The following is a 20,830-nucleotide window of genomic DNA, read 5'->3' on the forward strand; positions in this document are numbered from 1 at the left end:
GCTATATGAAGAGAGAATTATGAGTATGGCGGGAAGTTTCACGAGTCTCCGGATGCCCGCAAACGAGGGATGATCTCCCGGTAATCTCGCGTCTCCCTCCCGGTCCTCAAATAGGCATCGTCGTGCACCCTTCTCACCCCTCCCCATCGCGTCTCTCCTCAGACACGTTGCGCGCGCACCCTGTCAATCACCACCAAACCACCACCTCTCCTGACAGCTTAGCGGGACGCTGCAAAATAAACCCTGACACTCTGACCAATGTGAGAAGAGTTTACTCGCACGTGACTTGTTTTAGCTCTTTTGGTCCGATTAGAAACTTTGCAGTGTGAAAGCGAACCGCTCGAAGAGCAAAGAGCAACAATGTAACAATTGTAATCTCTGTTTCGGAACAACTGAATCCATTCACAGGTGTGAAAGTACGCTTACTTAGCATAATTGTGGAAATGATAACATATACATGATGATAAAATACGAAGTAGGATGCATTTTCATGTTTTCCTTTGTCTTTGGATTGTGATGAGCTGTTTGTGTTTATATATGATCCGTGAAGTCTAAAGCCTCGTTTCCACTGAGTAGTTCGGTTTAGTGCAGTTCGACCCTGATCAGATTGTGTTTTCACTGCTAACTGCTTACTTACTTTCAGGGTTTGACATTAGCTTACTTTCATTTAGTATTCAGCTGCTTGCTTTTGCTTGCGCTAACACATACAGTTGAAACCAAACTTCTGCATGTACACCTCTGCATGTGGATTTGGGAGGTTTTTGAGTTTGGGTTAGGCAAAATCCAGGTGGAATTCCCAAAATAGCACTTAAATTTAGGAGCTTAAAGATGCTGATTACTGTGTTGGCGTTACACTTGCGACAAGGATGCAGATAATATTTTGATTTATTTAAGCACACCCACAACTTCACTTCCCGAACGGATGAATGTACTGGAGAAATTTGGTTCCTATGCAGGTTATAAATGAAACATACAAAAAACACAGACCCTATCTTTGAAATATACACCCCCAGTCAGGGGCGCCTGCAGGATTTTATTCCAAGGTACGCACAAATCCAGCACCGCCCCGCCCCCTTCCGCCAATCATGTCAAGAAACACTGATGCTTGCTGTCAAAGGCTGCATTATTCAAGGGCATTTGTTATAACATAACTTGTTTCCTTTTTAATTTTAATATTTCGCTGAAATCTAAATGTAATAAGCACATAAGCACCAAGAAAAAATCAGACGCTCAAGACATAATCTTTAAAATGATCACATATTGAAAAATTTGCCAATATATGACAGATAATTGTGATAAAATACAATTAGTGAAGCATTAATTAAATCCTTTCCACTGACCGAAAATCCTCCACCCGCACAGTTGAGTAGACGGGCGCAAACAAAATAAAATTTGTATATTTTTCTTGGAAAAATTGTCTTTTTAAACCAATTTCGTATTGCCTGTTGTTTGTCTCTTTGTTCAAATATGTTTCTTGGTCAGTTATCTTCTAGTAAAAATAGAAGAACCAATAACATTTGAAGTGAAGTGCTTCAATACCCGCAATATGCTATAATACAATATTCACAAACTGAACAGTCAAATAAAATAATAATCTAGGCTAAATTAAATTAAAGTGAAATGTTCAGTTTCGGAGAAGCCTAAATTAAACGGTTTTCCCAGTCAATTACAATTTGATTCATTTAATCAAATAATTTGAAAGAGCAGGACAGATGTTTACAAATTCGCATATTCACAACAACACTGAACATTTACCTCGGTAGAACAAACTCGGTTGGAAGTGTGAGATAATTCAAAAACTCGTGAGAATGGAGATGTCTGCTTATTTATGCCAGCCTGTCAGATAAACTTGTTTAAAACACCTTGAATGGTAGCTGTTTGAGGAGGCCGCGCAGCAGCTGGATCTGACCTGTCTGATGAATGAGACGGGTTCCCCAGTTCAGGTGCTGATAATGAGACTGCAGTCTCCACCCCGTGTGGGAGATCAGTATTTGGCTGTTTCTCAATATGCGTTCTTCAGCAGTCTTGCGTCCTCGTGTTCTCGTGAAACGTCATCATCAGCTGCCTAAGTTCAGTTCCAATACTCAAGACCGCAAGTACGGAGGACGTGTGAAACTTCCCGGATGTGATCTTGATATCGAGGACGCAACGATGCAGACTTGAGCACCGAACTCGCTCTGGAAGTCCCAGAAGTCATTGCGACTGGAGGTGGGAAGCGCAGCATTTTATTTAGATTTATTATTAAAGTTCAGAGATATCACTTATTTACATCAGGAGTTTCCCTAAATGAAACGGTGAAAGTAAACATCACCATGGCCATCTTAATAAAGGAATAAACACATTAAGGGTTGTTTGTTTGCTGAAATTCGTATTAAAATCTGTTTTATTTATATTGTGCAGAGTATATTTATAATGTTTTTATGCAAAGTATATATTTTGAAGAGGGGGGAAACAATAAATCGTTGTATGAATGCTGTAATGTTTAAATAATTTACATTAAAAACGCGTGAAGGTCACATGACCATCAGGAAGAACGCAGCATCCCATTTCTCAAAGGACCCGTTCTCTGCCCTCGCGGTCTCCTGAGTTCGTTCTTCCGAGGACACCTGGCAAGACCGATCTCCACAAGAACACAAGTCCGTTCTCTGCCTTCTTGGAATTGAGAAACAGCCTTTGCCTCATTAGTTTTAAGCCCTTTTTTCCAGATGTCGCAATTAAGTTTAGCTGTTTTACAGAGCGTTTACTCATTTTAACCTTATTTTAAACAATAGCTATCTAATGGTGATTTTTAGGTGCGGAAAAACCGCCAGTAAAACTAAAGCCAATAGATTTCTTTACCCATCTCCCACCATGCAAGTACATACACACTTTAAAACACACACCTTTTTTGTTGTCATTCCTTCTTGCTTTGTCAATATATCGTATTGTATACTGTTTAATAATCATTTTAAATTATGTAATAAAAAAATTTAAAAAGCGGCATTAATTCGCGCCCTCTCATGGTAGGTACGCACAGTGCGTACAGCCGTATGCCTGCAGGTGCCACTGCCCCAGTAACTCATTTATTCTTTTTCTTTTTGGATTAGTCCCTTTATTAATCTGGGGTCGCCACGGTGGAATGAACCGCCAACTTATGTTTTTATGCAGCGGATGCCCTTCCAACTGCAACCCATCACTGGGAAACATCCATACACACTCATTTTCACACACACACACAACGATCAATTTTAGCTTACCCAATTCACCAGTACCATATGTCTTTGGACTTGTGGGGGAAACGGGAGCACCCGGAGGCGACCTTCTTGCTGTGAGGCGAACGTGCTACCAACTGCGCCACCGCATCGCCTCCAGTAACTATTAGTCAAATTTAATCCGAAATGGGAATAGAAATCATTGAAATATTTTGAAATTCAAGCAAAGAACAAAAGAAATGTCAACATTAGCCAAAGTAAATTATGATCCTCTACTAATAAATGTAAAAAAAATTTATACACAGATGAAATGCCATTTCTTTTCTGAGCTTCAGTCAAAGAATTGACGCATTAAGATTGCACGTCCTTCCTCTATCTTTATTTATTTCAAAGTCTCCTTATAGAAATATCCCAAACACATTGGTCAGAATTGAATAAGACCCTGTCTAGATTCATTTGGCAGGGGAAAAAACTGAGGATTAAATAAAAAAAAACACCTGCAACAAGGTTCACACTGCGCGATTTTAACCCTAATTTTTGTTCCTCGAGAAGTTTTAGTAGAACTAATCCCTTAAGGATGTCCATGCTTTATCGACTATCTGTTAATATATATTTTTTCATTTTCAGATCTGCTTGTGAAGGAGGGGGTGAGTGCAGAACTGAGCAAAGCCAAGAAGGTCAATCGAAGCGTTCAAACAAAGAAGCAACATTCATGCTCTGTTTGTGGAAAGAGTTACGCAAATAAACAAAGTTTAAAGCTACATGAGAGGACTCACACTGGAGAGAAACCGTACACATGCAGTCAATGCGGGAAGAGTTTTGGACAATTATCAAACCTTAATCAACATATGAAGATCCACACTGGAGAGAGACCACACAAGTGTGATCAATGCGGCAAAACATTTTTGAGGGCTTCAAAACTTAAGGTCCATCTTAGAGTTCATACGAAGGACAAGGTTTATTCTTGCTCTGAAAGTTTTACAGCTCAATATGATTTTAAAGGACATCAGCAGATCCAAACTGGTATGCAAGAGTTTGTTTGCGAGTGTGAGAAGACTTTTACTACAGCTACAGAATTGAAACGACACCAGAGGATGCACATTATAGAGAAACCGTACAAGTGTTCACACTGCGACAAGAGATTCAATTATCCAGGACATCTGAAGGTACATGAGAGGATCCACACTGGAGAGAAACCATTCACGTGTGATCAGTGTGGGAATAGTTTCAGTCAATCATCACACCTCAATCAACACATGCTGATCCACACTGGAGAGAAACCGCACCAATGTGATCAATGCGGCAAAACATTTTTGAGGCCTTCAGAGCTGAGGAGCCATCTTAGGTTTCATACAAACGAGAAGCCTTATTCATGCTCTGAGTGCGGGAAGAGTTTCACACATCGGTCACATTTAAGAGCGCATGAGAAGATCCACACTGGGCTGAGAGAGTTTGTGTGCTTTGCATGCAAGAAGACTTTCATTAGAGCTGGTGACTTGAAAAGACACCATGTGATTCACACTGGAGTGAAACCATTCAAGTGTTCACACTGCGACAAGGGCTTCGGTCGTTTAGAATACATGAAAGCACATGAGAGGACTCACACTGGAGAGAAATCGTACACATAGTACATAGTGTGGGAAGAGTTTCATAGAATTATCAGACCTTTTTAAACACATGAAGGTCCATAATTGAAAGAAACCACCCAATGTGACCAATGCAGCAATTTCAGAGTCATTCAGATCTGAAGATCCAACACAAGTCAGATGTCCACCTTCTAGCAGCGTCCTAGACGTTATTTCCAACTAGGAAGTAGGTAAACTCCCAATTTGAGTAGTCTGGAATGCAGCATATCAACTGCTCGCACACTTACTGTGAATAACGAGAATTACAGAAACCCCCTTGAGCATCATATATGAAATAGCAACAATTTGCAAATGTTGTTTCACCTTGTTTTCTTTATCTATATCAAGGGTGTCGTAGAGGGCCGGTGTCCAACTTGCTTCAACACACCTTCCAGAAAGTTTCTTTTAAGAGCTTGATTAGCTGCTTTAGGTGTGTTTGATTAGGAGCTAAACTCTCTAGGACACCGGCCCTCCAGGGCAGAGTTTGGACACCCCTGATTGATACAAATCAAGGCCTGATGCATGAACATGTTAGGCCCAATCCCAATTCTACCCCTTAACCCTACCCCTTCCCCCTACGCCTCATTTTGCACGTCCACCTGAAGGGGTTGGGGTGTCCCAATTCTTTTTATCTTTAAGGCATAGGGCAGGGGTGTCCAAACTCGATCCTGGAGGGCCGGTGACCTGATGAGCTTAGCTCCAACTTGCTTCAACACACCTTCCAGAAAGGTGTCTAGTAAGAGCTTAATTAGCTGCTTCAGGTGTGTTTGGTTAGGGACACTGGCCCTCCAGGACAGAGTTTGGACACCCCTGATCGATACAAATCATGGCCTGATGCATGAACATGTTTGGCCCAATCCCAATTCTACCTCTTAACCCTACCTCTCGTTTTGCACGTCCACCTGAAGGAGTTGTGGTGTCCCAACTCTCTTTATCTTGAAGGTGTAGGGCAGGGGTGTCCAAAATTGGTCCTGGAGGGCCAGTGTCCTGATGAGTTTAGCTCCAACTTGCTTCAACACACCTTCCAGAAAGTTTTTAGTATATCTAGTAAGCGCTTGATTAGCTGCTTTAGGTGTGTTTGATTAGGGTTGGAGCTAAACTCTCTAGGACACTGGCCCTCCAGGGCAGAGTTTGGACACCCCTGATTGATACAAATAAAGACCTGATGCATGAACATGTTAGGCCCAATCCCAATTCTACCCCTTAACCCTACCCCTTCCCCCTACGCCTCATTTTGCACGTCCACCTGAAGGAGTTGTGGTGTCCCAATTCTCTAGAATACTGAAGGTGTAGGGCAGGGGTGTCCAAAATTAGTCCTGGAGGGCCAGTGTCCTGATGAGTTTAGCTCCAACTTGCTTCAACACACCTTCCAGAAAGTTTTTAGTATATCTAGTAAGCGCTTGATTAGCTGCTTTAGGTGTGTTTGATTAGGGTTGAAGCTAAACTCTCTAGGACACTGGCCCTCCAGGGCAGAGTTTGGACACCCCTGATCTATACAAATCAAGGCTTGATGCATGAACATGTTAGGCCCAATCCCAATTCTACGCCTTCACCCTATGCCTCGTTTTGCATGTCCACCTGAAGGGGTTGGGGTGTCCCAATTCTCTGTATCTTGAAGGTGTAGGGCAGCGGTGTCCAAACTTGGTCCTGGAGGGCCAGTGTCCTGCACAGTTTAGTTCCAACTTTCTTCAACACACCTGCCTAAAAGTTTCTGGTGTACATAGAAAGAGTTTTATTAGCTGGTTCAGGTGTGACAATTGGGGTTGGAACTAAACTTTGCTGGACACCGGCCCTCCAGGAGTTTGGACAACTCTGGCATAGGATTTTCCAGGACAACACCAAAAACCAGGGGGTACCGAAATTTCCCAAAATACACCAGCTACAACGGCAACATAGCTACACACAATGGTGGAGATGCACAAATTTAAGTATTTTTGTCATGGTTACAAGTTTTTACAACAAACAAGCACATGTTTTAATACATTGTTACGTCCCGACCAGTCTAGGGTTGGTGGAAACAATAACAAGTGTAAATAAGCAAATAAATAAACTCAAATACTCTATTTAGGGTTTTCCCCTTCTCCTGTCCCAACTCACAACGATCACAACGCTTATCAAGTAGTAACAAGAATTATTGTTTTCTTAGACAACAAAGATATTAGAAGCATCTCTTCGGAAGGGACTCCAGGCCAAAATAATAAACAAAAAGACAGCTAACTTGCGGGGAAATAACTCTAACTTACCTGCTCAAATAAAAGTACCCCAAATAAAATTACAGCAAATTTCCCTTTCTCCCTCGCTGCCACAAACCAGGAGAAAACGTTTTAAAGTAAATGGCGATTCCCAACCTACCGCTTCTGTTTCTAACCAAAATAATATATATATATATATATATATATATATATATATATATATATATATATATATATATATATATATATATATATATATATGTGTGTGTGTGTGTATGTATGTATATATATATATATGTGTGTGTATATATATATATGTGTGTGTGTGTGTGTGTGTGTATGTATATATATATATATATATATATATATGTGTGTGTGTATATGTATATGTATATATATATATTTGTATATATATATATATATGTATATATATACACACACACACATATTTATATATATATATACTTATATATATATATATATATATATATATATATATATATATATATATATATATATATATATATATATATTTAATCAGTGAAAAGCAAACAGGCTCAGATCTAACAGCTAGCCGTTTAGAAAATAATTAAATTGTCAGTTAAAGAAATCGATCAATTATCACACCAAGTCAACCAACAATCTGGAGCAGGAGACGCTCGGAACAACAGCGGCGGCAACGACGACGGAGATTTGCAACCTGCACCAAGCAGAAAGATCCCTCCATTGTTTCTCTCCTCCAGCTTATACGCTCCCACTCGCAACACAGCTGGACCGCAAATAAGCACAGCTCTAGAGGGAGAGAGAGAGAGAGAAAGCTGCGCATGCTCCACTGCGCGCAACACAACATCAGCTCAAAATGCATAAACAAAACACAACTCTATATATATATATATATATATATATATATATATATATATATATATATATATATAAATAAAATAAATTAACAAATAATTAGTATGTTCTATAATGTAACAACATTTATAACGGCGTTCGTGTTTTACGGTCTTGTTTTAAAAAAAAAATTATTTACAAAAATGCTAAATTTAGAGGCGCTAGTGAGCAGGTATGGATTACGTGTGTCCATCTCTTATAAAGTACAAGCTTGCAATGATATATGATGGCATGTGCAGGTGTTGAAGTGCTGTCCCATTTCTTAGGGGTAAATTTGAAGCCCTTCCCCTTCACACTCTTTCAAGGTCCAAGAGGAGGGGGGTAAAAAATTGAATTGGGATTGGGCCTTGTTATCCCTTGCAATTGCAGTCTATACATCATACAGTGGGTTTGTAACCATATTTGTAACACAGACTGGTGTTTACATTGATAATGTTGTTACAGACCTGGGAGTTTGTGGGTTGGTAGGTGTCATCAAGTATGTATGTGAAATTACACCTATATCATAAATGCATGCAACAACTAACTAAAACAGTTAATACGTGTGTTATACGCGTGTGTGTGTTGTGAAGGACAGATGTATCGATCCTCGAAATCATGATCAGAAATGCAGCAATTGGCTGACAGTACATCAGTGTGATTACATCATCTGATTAATATTTAATTATCTATGTGAGGCAAATTATATCAAAGTTATTGTAAACGGTTTGTTAAATATGATACGCAATGACCGTCCACCTTTGTTGTGGGCTGCAGGCTTTCATGTGTCGAGTATTTAGCAATTTATTATTAGGATTTTCTTAATGATGCTATTTACGTTTCTCACTCCTGTGGCGTAAGGCATAACTGGCTGTTTAAAGTCATTTAGCATCAGTAAAGCATTTTAATATTAATAAAGGTCGTCAGATCACTGGCATATTAGCTGTCAAAACGTGTACATGACTCCAATAAAATCATTCATTTTCTTGTCGGCTAAGTCCCTTTGTTAATCCGGGGTCACCACAGCGGAATGAACCGCCAACTTATCCAGCATATTTTTTACGCAGCTGATGCCCTTCCAGCCGCAACCCATCTCTGGGAAACATACATTCACATAGACTCATACACTATAGTAAATTTTAGCATACCCATTTCACCTGTAGCGCATGTTTTTGGACTGTGGGGGAAACCGGAGCACCCGCAAACACGGGGAGAACATGCAAACTCCACACAGAAATGCCAACTGACCCATCCAAGGCTCGAACCAGCGACCTTCTTGCAGTGAGGCGATTGTGCTACCCACTCCGCCAACCGTGTCGCCTCTTCAATTAACTATAATAAAAAAATAATAAATAATAAACGATAATATTAGCCATGTCTATTATTGTAAATTGTTCAAATAAGTCTATAGGCCTACAGACAATGCCGGCCTGTAAGGTTGAGGGGCCCTGGGGGAAGTAAAAAATTTGGGCCCACCGGTGTAAAATCAGTAAGAAAGCAAGCATAAAAAATACAGTTTTAATATTTTGAGTGTATATATATTTTTATTAGCTGCAACATATTTAACATATACTGTAATACATTTGTAAAAATACTTACTCAGATTAAAACAAGTATTGAAAAGTATAGCACATGAAAGTGCAAGTTTACCTTACCAGCATATGGTTTCTACGTTTCTTTTCAACAGGGTTATTTTACTAGTAACAATCACATTCATTGTATCAGAAATTATCATTGTCACTATTTATGTAATAAAATTTCACATTTACGCGAGTAGAAATTCAGTTATCAACAACTCAATTTTGGATATCGACAATAAAATTGTTGATTTTAAGAATTCATATCCTGTGAATTAAACGCTAAAACAGCTTACCATAATCAACAGTTGGCGCGGTTTTTTACGATCATCCAATGGGCTCGATTCAGCGTGATGACGTCAGCGCTGACGCGTTCATTCAGCGTCGAGTCTTCAGAGCTGAGGTGAGTCGTTGACGCTTTTTCTCGTGTTTACACAACAATAAAACACACTTTACAGTTTATTAAAGCAGACAATCTGCGACTAGTTTCTGCATTGAGTTCACCTCTATCTGTGTGCTGACCAAAACAATACAACAGGCAGAGAGCAGCTCTGAGAGGACGATATGAGTGTGTTTGTGCTTTTCTATGTATCTTAAGTGTGTACCTTCTTCAACTTCTGGGTTAATAATATCGATAAATGTGATCTGTGAATGTAATTTAGTGCTGCAGATATATGACATCTATCACTGAAAACATTATTTGTGGTGCTCATTATTAACCAGTGAATATAGTCACTAGTATTAAAGTAACTTACTAAAAGTAACTAGAGTATTTGTTCGTTACTTTACATACTAATATATGGTAGCAAAGATGTGGTAAATGGTTATGAGATTTTTAAACGGTAAGACTAAAGATTTCTGAAAAATAAAACTTTAGTTGGTAAGCCAGATTAATTTATGCTGCAAACACAGTATGAAATGAACTTTAATGAGTGTTTATAGTCTGAGGTTTATCAATATTATCAGAGCTGCTGAAATCCCTTTTTATTTCATGTCAACAGTTCCTGTTTTCAACTCATTATATTGATGTCTTCAGATTTACAAATGAAGTTATTTGTATTAGTTTCAACAGACTTGAGAGAATTACCTGTTGTATTGTCTACAAGATAAAGCTATCATAATATCATTTATTTCATAAATCAGTGTAAGTTAAGCAGATTTCCATGTTTCTCCCTTCAGTTCAGCTGTAAATACTGGAATATCCCCATCAGTCTACAAGTAAAGACGAGCATCAGACCATCAGGAGGAAAAGAAATCTGCAAAGACAGAGTTTATTGAAGGACAGTGAGAAGATGAGTGATCCAGAACCCTGCAGAATTAAAGAGGAGGAGACTGAAGAACTAATAGGTTTGTGTTTAATCATTACTCTTCAATAATGAGGCTGAACAACAATGAGGTTGTGAAATGTTAAGCACTTCATTAGTCTTGGTTCATATTACCTTTTAGTTTATTTACAATTTGTGTTTAAAAATGCAATTCACCCTCAATTCTTCTCCATGTATTAATTTTGGCCATATATATTTACATGCATATTATATAGTGTTGGGTAAGTTACACAGTAATAAAGTAATAGATTACAAATTAGTGCTTGCACTAATTGTAGGTCTAGATTTTTTTAAATTGACCGAAAAACATAATTTACACTGTTTTATGAAATAAAATAAAAAAATGTTTTAAATCTTTTGAGAATTGCTGACACAAAGCCCTGTCATATTATATTCCTAAACAGATCCAGCACTTTTATCACATTGAAGTTTATAAGCGCTCATGCTGTGTGTATCAGATGTTGTAATGGGAAGTTTGGATCATTTTACTGACTCTGATCTTTGAGTCTCGTTCATCAAGATGAACGGATCTTTTTTCGAGTCATTTCGTTCATTTGGTTCGATTTGCCAAAATATTATTAAAATATTACGAATTGCTTCAAAACACATCTACAGCTAGCCCAAAAGGTTGATTGCACAACAAATAAGCCATAAATAGAATATAAGAAGGAGAAAATAATAATTTAATGTTTACCTGCTCTTTTGTCTATGAAGGTGTTGTTGTCTCTTTGCTCAGCTCACCTCTTCATGTCTTCAAATGTCAGGGCTTCATTCACGTTACACTGACAGTCACATATAATCTTAATCAATGCACAGTCTAAGCCGATAGGAGCCATAATCGTTCGTTGTTTAAGTGACAGAATGACTCAAACCCGAGGAGTTGAGATGAACGGATCAATTCTTTTTCCAGCTCTAAACGCATATGATTGGCTCGTGATGAACGAGTGACTCAGACCCGATAGAGGACTCGAGATGTGAGCGGATAAAATCTTTTTCTGGCTCTAAACGCATCTGATTGGCTTCTGCCAATGTGGTGAAGACTTGAAATTAATGATACCACCTGCACAAATGTGCACACGCCGGATGAAGGAATCACTCCCTGAGAGGACTCGTAGTTCCCGAGTCATATTGAAGATTTGTTCAAAATGAAACGTTCATGAACGACCCATCAATAATCAGACGATTCAAAATATCACAGCTGAAGTTCAGCTAGAATTGTTTTGCAGCATTATTACCCAATTATAGCCTCGTAACCGTTTATTGATCAGGTTTTATTTATTTTTTACATAGGATTTACTTTACATATATCCTCCTGAACACATTTTATGTACTCATCTATTTGTAGTCAGAATCGCTCAAACTGTCGAGCTCTGCTAGAGCGCCATCTGCTGTTAGCAAAACTAGCCTCCTAAAATGTGACTTATTCACTTCATTTTCAGATCTGATGGTAGCGGTGAAGACTGAAGAACTGAGTGAAGATGAGGAGAAACATCACGTCAAAAGTGAAGAAGAAACTCAGTCAAAGACTGAAGATAGTTTTGTATTTGAAACAACAGCTGTAAAAGGTTTCACCTGTACTCAGTGTGGAAAAAGTTTTAGGCATAAAGGCAATCTCAAGAATCACATGAGGATCCACACGGGAGAGAAACCACACAAATATGATCAATGCAGCAAAACATTTCTGAGGCCTTCAGACCTAAAGAACCAACTTGGAGTTCACACAAACGAGAAGCTTTACTCGTGCTCTGAGTGTTCATGTAGTTTTAGACGGCAGTCAGCTTTTCAAGCACATCAGAATATCCACACTTGTCTGAGAGAGTTTGTGTGCTTTGAGTGTGGGAAGAGTTTTATTAAAGCTGGAGACTTGAAACATCAGGAGAAGACTCACACTGGAGTGAAAAAACTCAAATGTGATCAATGCAGCAAAACATTTTCAAGGCATTCAGGTCTGATGAAACATCTTATCATTCATACAAACAAGAAGCCTTATTCATGTTCTGTGTGCGGGAACAGATTTAAATGTCGGTCGAATTTAAGAGAACATGAGAGGATCCACACTGGTGTTAAAGAGCATGTGTGCTTCGAGTGTGGGAGAAGTTTTATTAGAGCTCGAGACATGAAAAAACACCGGTTGATTCACACTGGAGAGAAACCGTACAAGTGTTCACACTGCGACATGAGATTCCGTCTGTTACAATACCTGAAAAAACATCAGAGGACTCACACTGGAGAGAAACCTTACCAGTGTTCACACTGCGACAGGAGTTTTAGTCAGTCACAAAGCCGGAAATCACATGAGAGGACTCACACTAGAGAGAAACCGTACATGTACTCAGTGTGGTAAGATGTTCGGACAATCGTTACACCTTCGTCAACACATGCTGATCCAAAACACACAAATGTGATCAATTCAAAACATTTCTGAAGGCTTCATTGCTGAAGAGACATCTTATGGTGCGTTCACACTAGATTCGGATAAAGCAACAAGCATGAGTGATATTTTTATGTTAAGTCAATGCAAAGGTATAAATAGACATCCTGCAGTGCAATTCTTGCGAATGAGGCAGCACAAATTGAGTGTTCGTTCAAGTTGGAAAATCTGAACTTTGGCATTTCGTATTTTTGTCGCGCGTCACGTGCACTGTATCCACACGTGAGTCCAGCTGCGCTCTCATAGCAGGGAATGGAAACAAAACCTTCATTGCTGCAAATTATAAACGCAACACTGACGACCCGTTTCTCTAAACAATTCTTCTTCTTCCACTTGTTTTGGCAACACAACGTGGCGTCTCTCTACCGTTTCAGATACAGTCCTAGAAGCTATCATGCACATTAATGAAGTTGCACTGCATTTACAGTAGAGCGCACTGATTGGTTTGAGCTAAGCCTTTCTCATGAATGAATGCAGCACACTCAGAGACGTCACGATGCGCTCAAAGATGCAGATATCCAGTCTACACGCTGGAATACACGCAAGGATCTAATCAGCATGACGCAGCTTCAAAAATTAGTTTCAAACCGGAGGAACGAATTAGCTCGAAATAAAACAAAGACAAACAAATTTTCACTTTTTAGTGAAATATATGAGTCCTAATAGTGTTTTTAGCAGTGTGGGACACATATACGACTGTCAATAGCTCATGTGTTTTGCTGTTTTGTGACTGTTTAAGATTGTAAATGGCTGGTTATTCGGTTAAAAAAGCATTTTTTTTTAATTAAAAATGTATTTAGACCTATTTTGTTATTATTGTGTGTGTGTGTGTGTGTGTGTGTGTGTGTGTGTGTGTTTGTGTATGTGTGTGAGTGAGTGTGTGTGTGAGTGTGAGTGAGTGTGTGTGAATGTGTGTGTGTTTGTGAGTGTGTGTGTGTGTGTGTGTGTGTGTGTGTGTGTGTGTGTGTTTGTGGCAACAGGACACCAAGCAACCTCCCTCCTTCCGGTATCATCCCCTTTGAATTTACTTTCACAATTCGATCACCGCTAGTAACAATCACATTCATTATATCATAAATGAACATTGGCCCTTTTTATACATTTGAAATTTCAAATTTTCACTAGTGGCTACTCGGGTATCTTCTTCTTCTTTGGCCTTGGTCCCGTATGGTTGCGGGGTCGACTCTTTGGAACAAGCCATTTTAGACTTGTCCATATGATAACGACTATATTTTTTTTATTACACATTCCGGCCGGCCTGTCGTGTGGGCCTGTCACCCTCATACACTACGGACAATTTAGCCTACCCAATTCACCTGCAGCATGTATTTGGACTGTGGGGGAAACCGGAGCACCCGGAGGAAACCCACGCGAACGCAGGGAGAACATGCAAACTCCACACAGAAATGCCAACTGAGCCGAGGTTCGAACCAGCGACCTTCTTGCTGTGAGGTGACAGCACTAGTGGCTACTCGGTTATCAACAACCTAATTATTGATATCGACAATAAAATTTTGTTGATTTCAAGAATTTATACTCTTCATACTTATTTTATTTTATTTTTTATTAACAACAAACTCAAAATGATTCAGTAATATACAAAAAACATGTAGTAATTAAAAATTGTATATTCCTTAAGAATATTACATCTTCTTTGCTTATTTAATAACAATCTTCTCCATACTTGTGCTGTAGTCCTTAGTCTCTTGAAGGAAATGAACAAAATTTGGTTTTGATCCAGTCCATTTTTATGTATATGAAACTTTCACATAATAATAAAAAGTTGTACTTAAAAGGTACATTTTTTTACATGTATTGACATAATAAATGCAAACATTAAGTTTTCAACTTGAATACAATATTTGTTTTCCTTCAAGGAAAGTTTTCCAGATCCACCCAGAAAGTCCTTGCGTATACACAATTACAAAACATGGACAATAGATTCCTTTTCCATGCAACAAAAATCACAGGAATGATCAATATCCAAATTTAATCTCTCCAAAACCTCTTTAGCTGGATATAAACAGTCAAATTTTAAATGTAACTTCTTTTACTTTGTTATTTATACAATATATTTGATAAGAATGCCAAGCTTTTTCCCAACTTATATTTATGAATACATTGGTCCATTGGAAATTATAATATAATTGTATCACCTGTTGTAATATTTCTAATATATTTATTAGTATAACTTTGTGTAATAATATAAATATCTCCTATAAAAAAAAAAGGTTTTCTTTAACATATTTTCCTTCTAAAAATTTATTTCCATACGCTCTTATAAAATGAAGCAGCTGTTCAGATGTGGCATTAAATACAATAGCATACTCCTTTGGAGTAACTGGAAAACCAAATTTATCAACAAATTCACTGTAAGATAATAAATCACCATTTAAATTTAAAAGTTGTCTAATATAGTATAATTTTCATAGCATTTTTGGAAGAAGAGAGTTATTTTTATATTGAATACATCTATTGCTCCAAATAATATACTAGTTTAGGGGAAAAAATGTGCTTAAATAACAGCATCCAGGCTAATAAAGCTTGTTTGCGAAATTTAGCTAATTTCACTGGAAGTTTGTCCATTCTAAAATCACATCTCAAGAATTCATATTCTAGAAATCAAAGCAGCACAGCATTTTGTCAGCAGCGTGTTCTTACGATCCTCCAATACGCTCGCTTCGACGTGATGACGTCAGCGCCGAGGCGTTCATTCAGCGTCGAGTCTTTGGAGCTGAGGTGAGTCGGTGACGCTTTTTTCTCGTGTTTACACAACAATAAAACACACTTTACAGTTTATAGACTTTTATTAAAGCGCAATTGAACACCGGAGATGCCTTTTGAAGCAAAATATCGCTTTTTCCGGTTTCGCTAGCGGTCGCAGGAACGTGGCAGCCTCAGGATATCGGATGACGTCCCCAGTGTAAACTTTGCCAAAAATTTAGACAAAAGACTGTTCGCTCGGTGAATGTGTACAACAGTTATAGCCTAAACACACATCATCTAACGATATTAATGTGCAGAATTTCTGGAGAACATCTGCCTTACACAAAGCGTTCGCTATGTAACGTTAGGTTACAGTGAGCCAACAACATTAGATATGCTAATTTCATCAATTCGTTAGCAAGATTAACTATTTAACTTCCAGCAGGATTGGTTTCATGTTAGTAGTTGTCCGTAAACTGTGCTGAACCCCTCCTTCCTTTGTATGCCGTGTCGGATGTAGTGAACGGCGAGGTAGCTACAGGCAAGCTGCTATCGGTCGAAAAGACGAGGAGCTCCGTAAATAACCTTGATTAATGCTCGTAAGGTTTACTCAAGTTTGTATTAGTTGTTGTGTTACGACATGCACACATACGCAACGGACAATTTAGCTTAGCCTATTCACATATATCGCATGTCTTTGGACTTGTGGGTGAAACCAGAGCACCAGGAGGAAACCCACACCAACACGGGGAGCCAGCCGGGACTCGAACCCGCTAACCATTAAATTTTCCTATTGTAAAGTTGCAAATGTCTTCAAAACAGTCAATCAGGCTCAGTCTGTAGCAAGTAGGGTGTGTTAACAGATCTTCAGGTTGAAGTTAGGTCATGTTCCAGGTTTTTATTTTTTTATTTAAAGAACAACATATAAAACTTTACAATACAAAAAATTGTAGATGCCAGAGTGTATTTATAAATATAATACAATTATATAAAGTGTACATATGAGATAATAAATAATTACATTATAGACTTCACAAATTTTTAAGGTGTTTTGGCTTTCTTGTTTAGAAAGGCTCTGATACTGGTTATATATAAGCAGATTTCAGTCCTCAATACCTCACAATTTAGTTTCTTATTAGTAAATTTATAATTATGAATGTAAAATTTTGTTAACATTCATGTTCCTTCAGCTTAGCCGGGACTCGAACCCACTAACCATTACATTTTTTGATTTTAAAGTTGCAAGAAAGAGATTTGCAATCGTATACATTGTGTCTAATATTCCAAATTAAATAGTAACGTTAATGTGGGGAGAATTTATACTTGTATATTAATGACCATGATCGGAGCACTTGTTTGTGGGAGATAAATGGAATTTAGCCTCTATTATAATTGCACATCAAAATAAAACTAAATCCACATATATTTGAAAAAACATGATAATTTCCGATATGGAGTGCATACTGCGCACGAACATACCTTCTTGTATTGATGTCTTCAGTAGAGCTGATCGGGCCAGAGCCCAAGTACATTTTGATTGACAGCTTTTTAAAAACCCGAACCCGTTTAGGCACACAGCTCTTTTGCCTTTTTGCAAGATTGAGCAGTTTATACGTGTTTTAACATAATTTATTCATAACAAACGTAGGCTATAGGCGCTAAGAAGTTGGAATAAAGAAATAAAATAAGTCCTCTGTAACATCTCAGCACTCTAAATAGATCTAGATACATACACTTAGCATTTAACTTGGCCAACACACCAATGAAAATAAGTCTTTCTTAACTAATTAAATAAATATAAATGATGACGGGTAGCTATTTGGCGATAAGGAAATTAAGATAAAGGCTCTGCGGGATTTGTTTTGCCATTTCTCTTCACAATCTGCCATTGAGGCGACAGTGAAGCTGATTATTTAAAGAAAAATGCCAACATTAGCCTGTATACTCTGTCTAGGATTTTATGGTTTAATTATTTTTTAGTTATAATTTAAAAATTCTTTACTCATCAAGATTAGGCTATGTGTTTTTGTGGAGGAATGTTATTGAATCCACTGTAAATGGCTGTAGTGCAGTCCTGCACTCACTGAGCAGCACTGAACACCCTTTCTCTGCTGCTGCTACTGGCCTGGATGCACTACTGATCTGGCTAATTTAGCATGTTTTGGGTAGGATTGTGTGTTCATCTTCCACCAGCCAAGAACACCTATTTAATTGTCCATGACAGCGGTTTCAATGTAGCGAGTGACCTCGTCATCTTCCATGTCAGCTCGCCGTTCATTGCTGTTTAGTGCTCTACTGTAATACGCAGTGTATGAGCGACCGCCGAAATACCTTGGCGGCTAGAATGACCGTTCTAGAATGACCGTTCTTTTTGAACTGGCGGCTGGCCTGACCGAAATTCGCTCTCTTTGACTTCTTTGTCATCATTTGTTTCACCTTTGCAGGGATGGCTTTTAATGTTGTAACAAATGATTTGATTACTTTTTTTACACTAATTAAAATGCATCACATGATGCAAGCCCAAACCCGCCCTGACCCCATCTAAAATGATAAAAAATTAAGGGTTAGGGCACAGATCTTCAGCTTTTCATTAATCAGTGTAAATTTAGCAGATTTGTCTGTTTCTTCATTTCAGTTCAGCTGTAAATACTGGAATATCCCCATCAGTCTACAAGTGAAGACGAGCATCAGACCATCAGGAAGAAGAGAAATCTGCAAAGACAGAGTTTATTGAAGGACAGTGAGAAGATGAGTGATCCAGAACCCTGCAGAATTAAAGAGGAGGAGACTGAAGAAATGGGTTTGTGTTTATTCATTACTCTTCATCATATATATATATTTTTAACTTGTATATTTTTTTTATTATATCATATGTACTTATTGCATTTCCTTTTTAAAATTCTACTTTTTATATTAATATTATCTGTTATGCACCTAGGGTCTGAGAGTAACGCAATTTCAATATGCTGTATGTCCTGTATCAGGGCTTGACACTGTAGTGGTTTTTCTCTTAATGAATCAAATTCAGTCTGGAGGTCATGAATATCAGAAGAATATACTTTATTGGAATATTTTCCAAAAAAGCAGAGATGTCCATAAGCAGATCCATCTCTAGTCTCACTCCAGAACAAGCTAATATCCCTCACATTTGCCATCCTTTTTATCCTGGCTTCCTCCCACCTTTGTGTTTTCACAGCTGTTTACTGGTTCAACAGGCCTTTTTCAGCTCCTACTTCTTTACGACCCCTGTTTAAAGGGCCATGAAAGCCCCTCGTTTCAGCAGGGTGTTTTCACACCTCTACTTTGGAAAAAGTCAGAAAAGTGGGCGTGTCCAGCTCTATTTAGGGGGGAGTGTCGGAGGAAGTAAAGAGGCTTGGTGTGGGAGTGTCTATTTGGGCGCGCTGACTTTCCGAGTCAAAACACACACACACACACACACACACACAGGGGACAAAGTGACTGTGTTTACATGGACATCTGTAGTCGAATTATTTGCATAATTATTAAATGGTGGACTTTAACTGCAGTTTGGCTCTTTCATTCAGGGAATTCATTCATGCCCTTCGCGACAAACGAGATATTTGATTCGAGGAGCTGCTCTAAGCGTGTATTTTTCATGCAATGTTTGATACCGCACGGCGAATGAGAGAAAAAAAAACTCAGCATTTCCCGAAAACTTAGATGCACACAGCAGGTAGCGTAAGAAAGCCGCGTGTGTTATTCCGGTCACTAAATGCAGCGAAAATCCTACACGAGGTTAAAGTTTGGTAGTGGTGCTAACATGTTTGTACTTGGTGCAATAGTTAACTTAGTTCGATACAAACAAACTGAATAAACAAAGAGCACTGGTCGCTCACTTACCAAATCTGTAGAGACAGGACAATCACCAGCAACTAGAGCCGCGTCTTTATTAAGAGGAGACCAGCAGCAAATCCGGATCTCAGCGTTTGCAGATGAGAACAGCTCTCAGGTAAACAATAATCCTCCTTAGACACGTAAGTTATTGTTGTCGAGCGTCGCGTACACTGTTAATCCACACGTGACTCCAGCTGAGCTCTCACAGAGAGAAAATGAAAACAAAACTTAACTGCAGCAAACTATAAAAGCAACACTTCACGCTTGTTTTGCCAACACAACGTGGCAACGTCTCCTATATTAAAGCTGACAGTCTGCAGTTAAAGCACATCTTGTTTGTTTGTTTTGGTGTATAGAGCCAACAATGTTAGAATTGCTCACACTGTCGAGCCCTGCTACCGCTTCATCTGCTGTTAGCAAACTGTTAAAAGCTAGCCTCCTAAAATGTGACTTATTTACTTCATTTTCAGAAGTGATGGTGAAGGAGGAGAGTGAAGAACTGAGTGACGATGACGATAAATATCATGGCATATTTGAAGAAGAAACCCAATCGGAGATTGATCATAGTTTTTTCATGAATACAACAGCCGTAAAAGGTTTCATCTGCACTCAGTGTGGAAAGAGTTTCAGGCATAACCGCGATCTCGTTCGTCACACGATGATCCACACTGGAGAGAAACCTTACCAGTGTTCGCACTGCGACAAGAGATTCAATGATCCAGGATACCTGAAAGCACACGAGAGGATTCACACTGGAGACAAACCATATCACTGCATTGATTGTGGGAAGAGTTACATACAATCATCTTCTCTACGAATGCACAGATTAAAATATCACAGTAAGTAGATCATCTAAAGATCCAGACCTTCCATCAGGATAGCAACACACCACTCTTGCATGGCACAAACCCTTGAAATCAATTAGTTTCATAGTGCAGCACTCCCAAGAATGTTGGTAATTGCAAACATGAATTTGAAGTGTGAAAAGACCGAGCAAATTAAGACCTGTGGAGTCATTTGTAAGACTGTAGCCTAGTTCTGTGAAACATTTC

General features: G+C 38.6%; 2 protein-coding genes across 2 annotated transcripts in view; both read left to right on the forward strand.

Annotated features, from left to right (window-relative positions):
* Positions 1-20,830, forward strand: part of zgc:113220 — a gene marked incomplete in the record, with an annotated part of 51,551 nt that overhangs the window by 26,486 nt on the left and 4,235 nt on the right. Inside the window, 1 exon segment of the mRNA NM_001430989.1 lies at positions 20,249-20,617. Coding sequence (NP_001417918.1) covers positions 20,249-20,617 — 369 coding nt within the window.
* zgc:112977 lies at positions 9,838-14,022 on the forward strand. Its single transcript, XM_087303690.1, has 3 exons — positions 9,838-9,864; positions 10,641-10,808; positions 12,226-14,022. The coding sequence occupies exons 2-3, from the start codon at positions 10,754-10,756 to the stop codon at positions 13,128-13,130; spliced, it is 960 nt and encodes a 319-aa protein (XP_087159816.1). The 5' UTR covers positions 9,838-9,864; positions 10,641-10,753; the 3' UTR covers positions 13,131-14,022.

This window comes from Danio rerio, chromosome 22, assembly GCF_052040795.2.
Source record: "Danio rerio strain M-AB ecotype USA chromosome 22, GRCz13ab, whole genome shotgun sequence".
Lineage (NCBI taxonomy): Eukaryota > Metazoa > Chordata > Actinopteri > Cypriniformes > Danionidae > Danio > Danio rerio.

Excerpts from the sequence above, each read along its gene's own strand:
- zgc:112977 (XM_087303690.1), top strand. The coding sequence starts at position 10,754 with ATGAGTGATCCAGAACCCTGCAGAATTAAAGAGGAGGAGACTGAAGAA. Across the intron at positions 10,809-12,225 it reads GGAGACTGAAGAACTAATAG|ATCTGATGGTAGCGGTGAAG; the intron begins GTTTGTGTTTAA and ends CTTCATTTTCAG.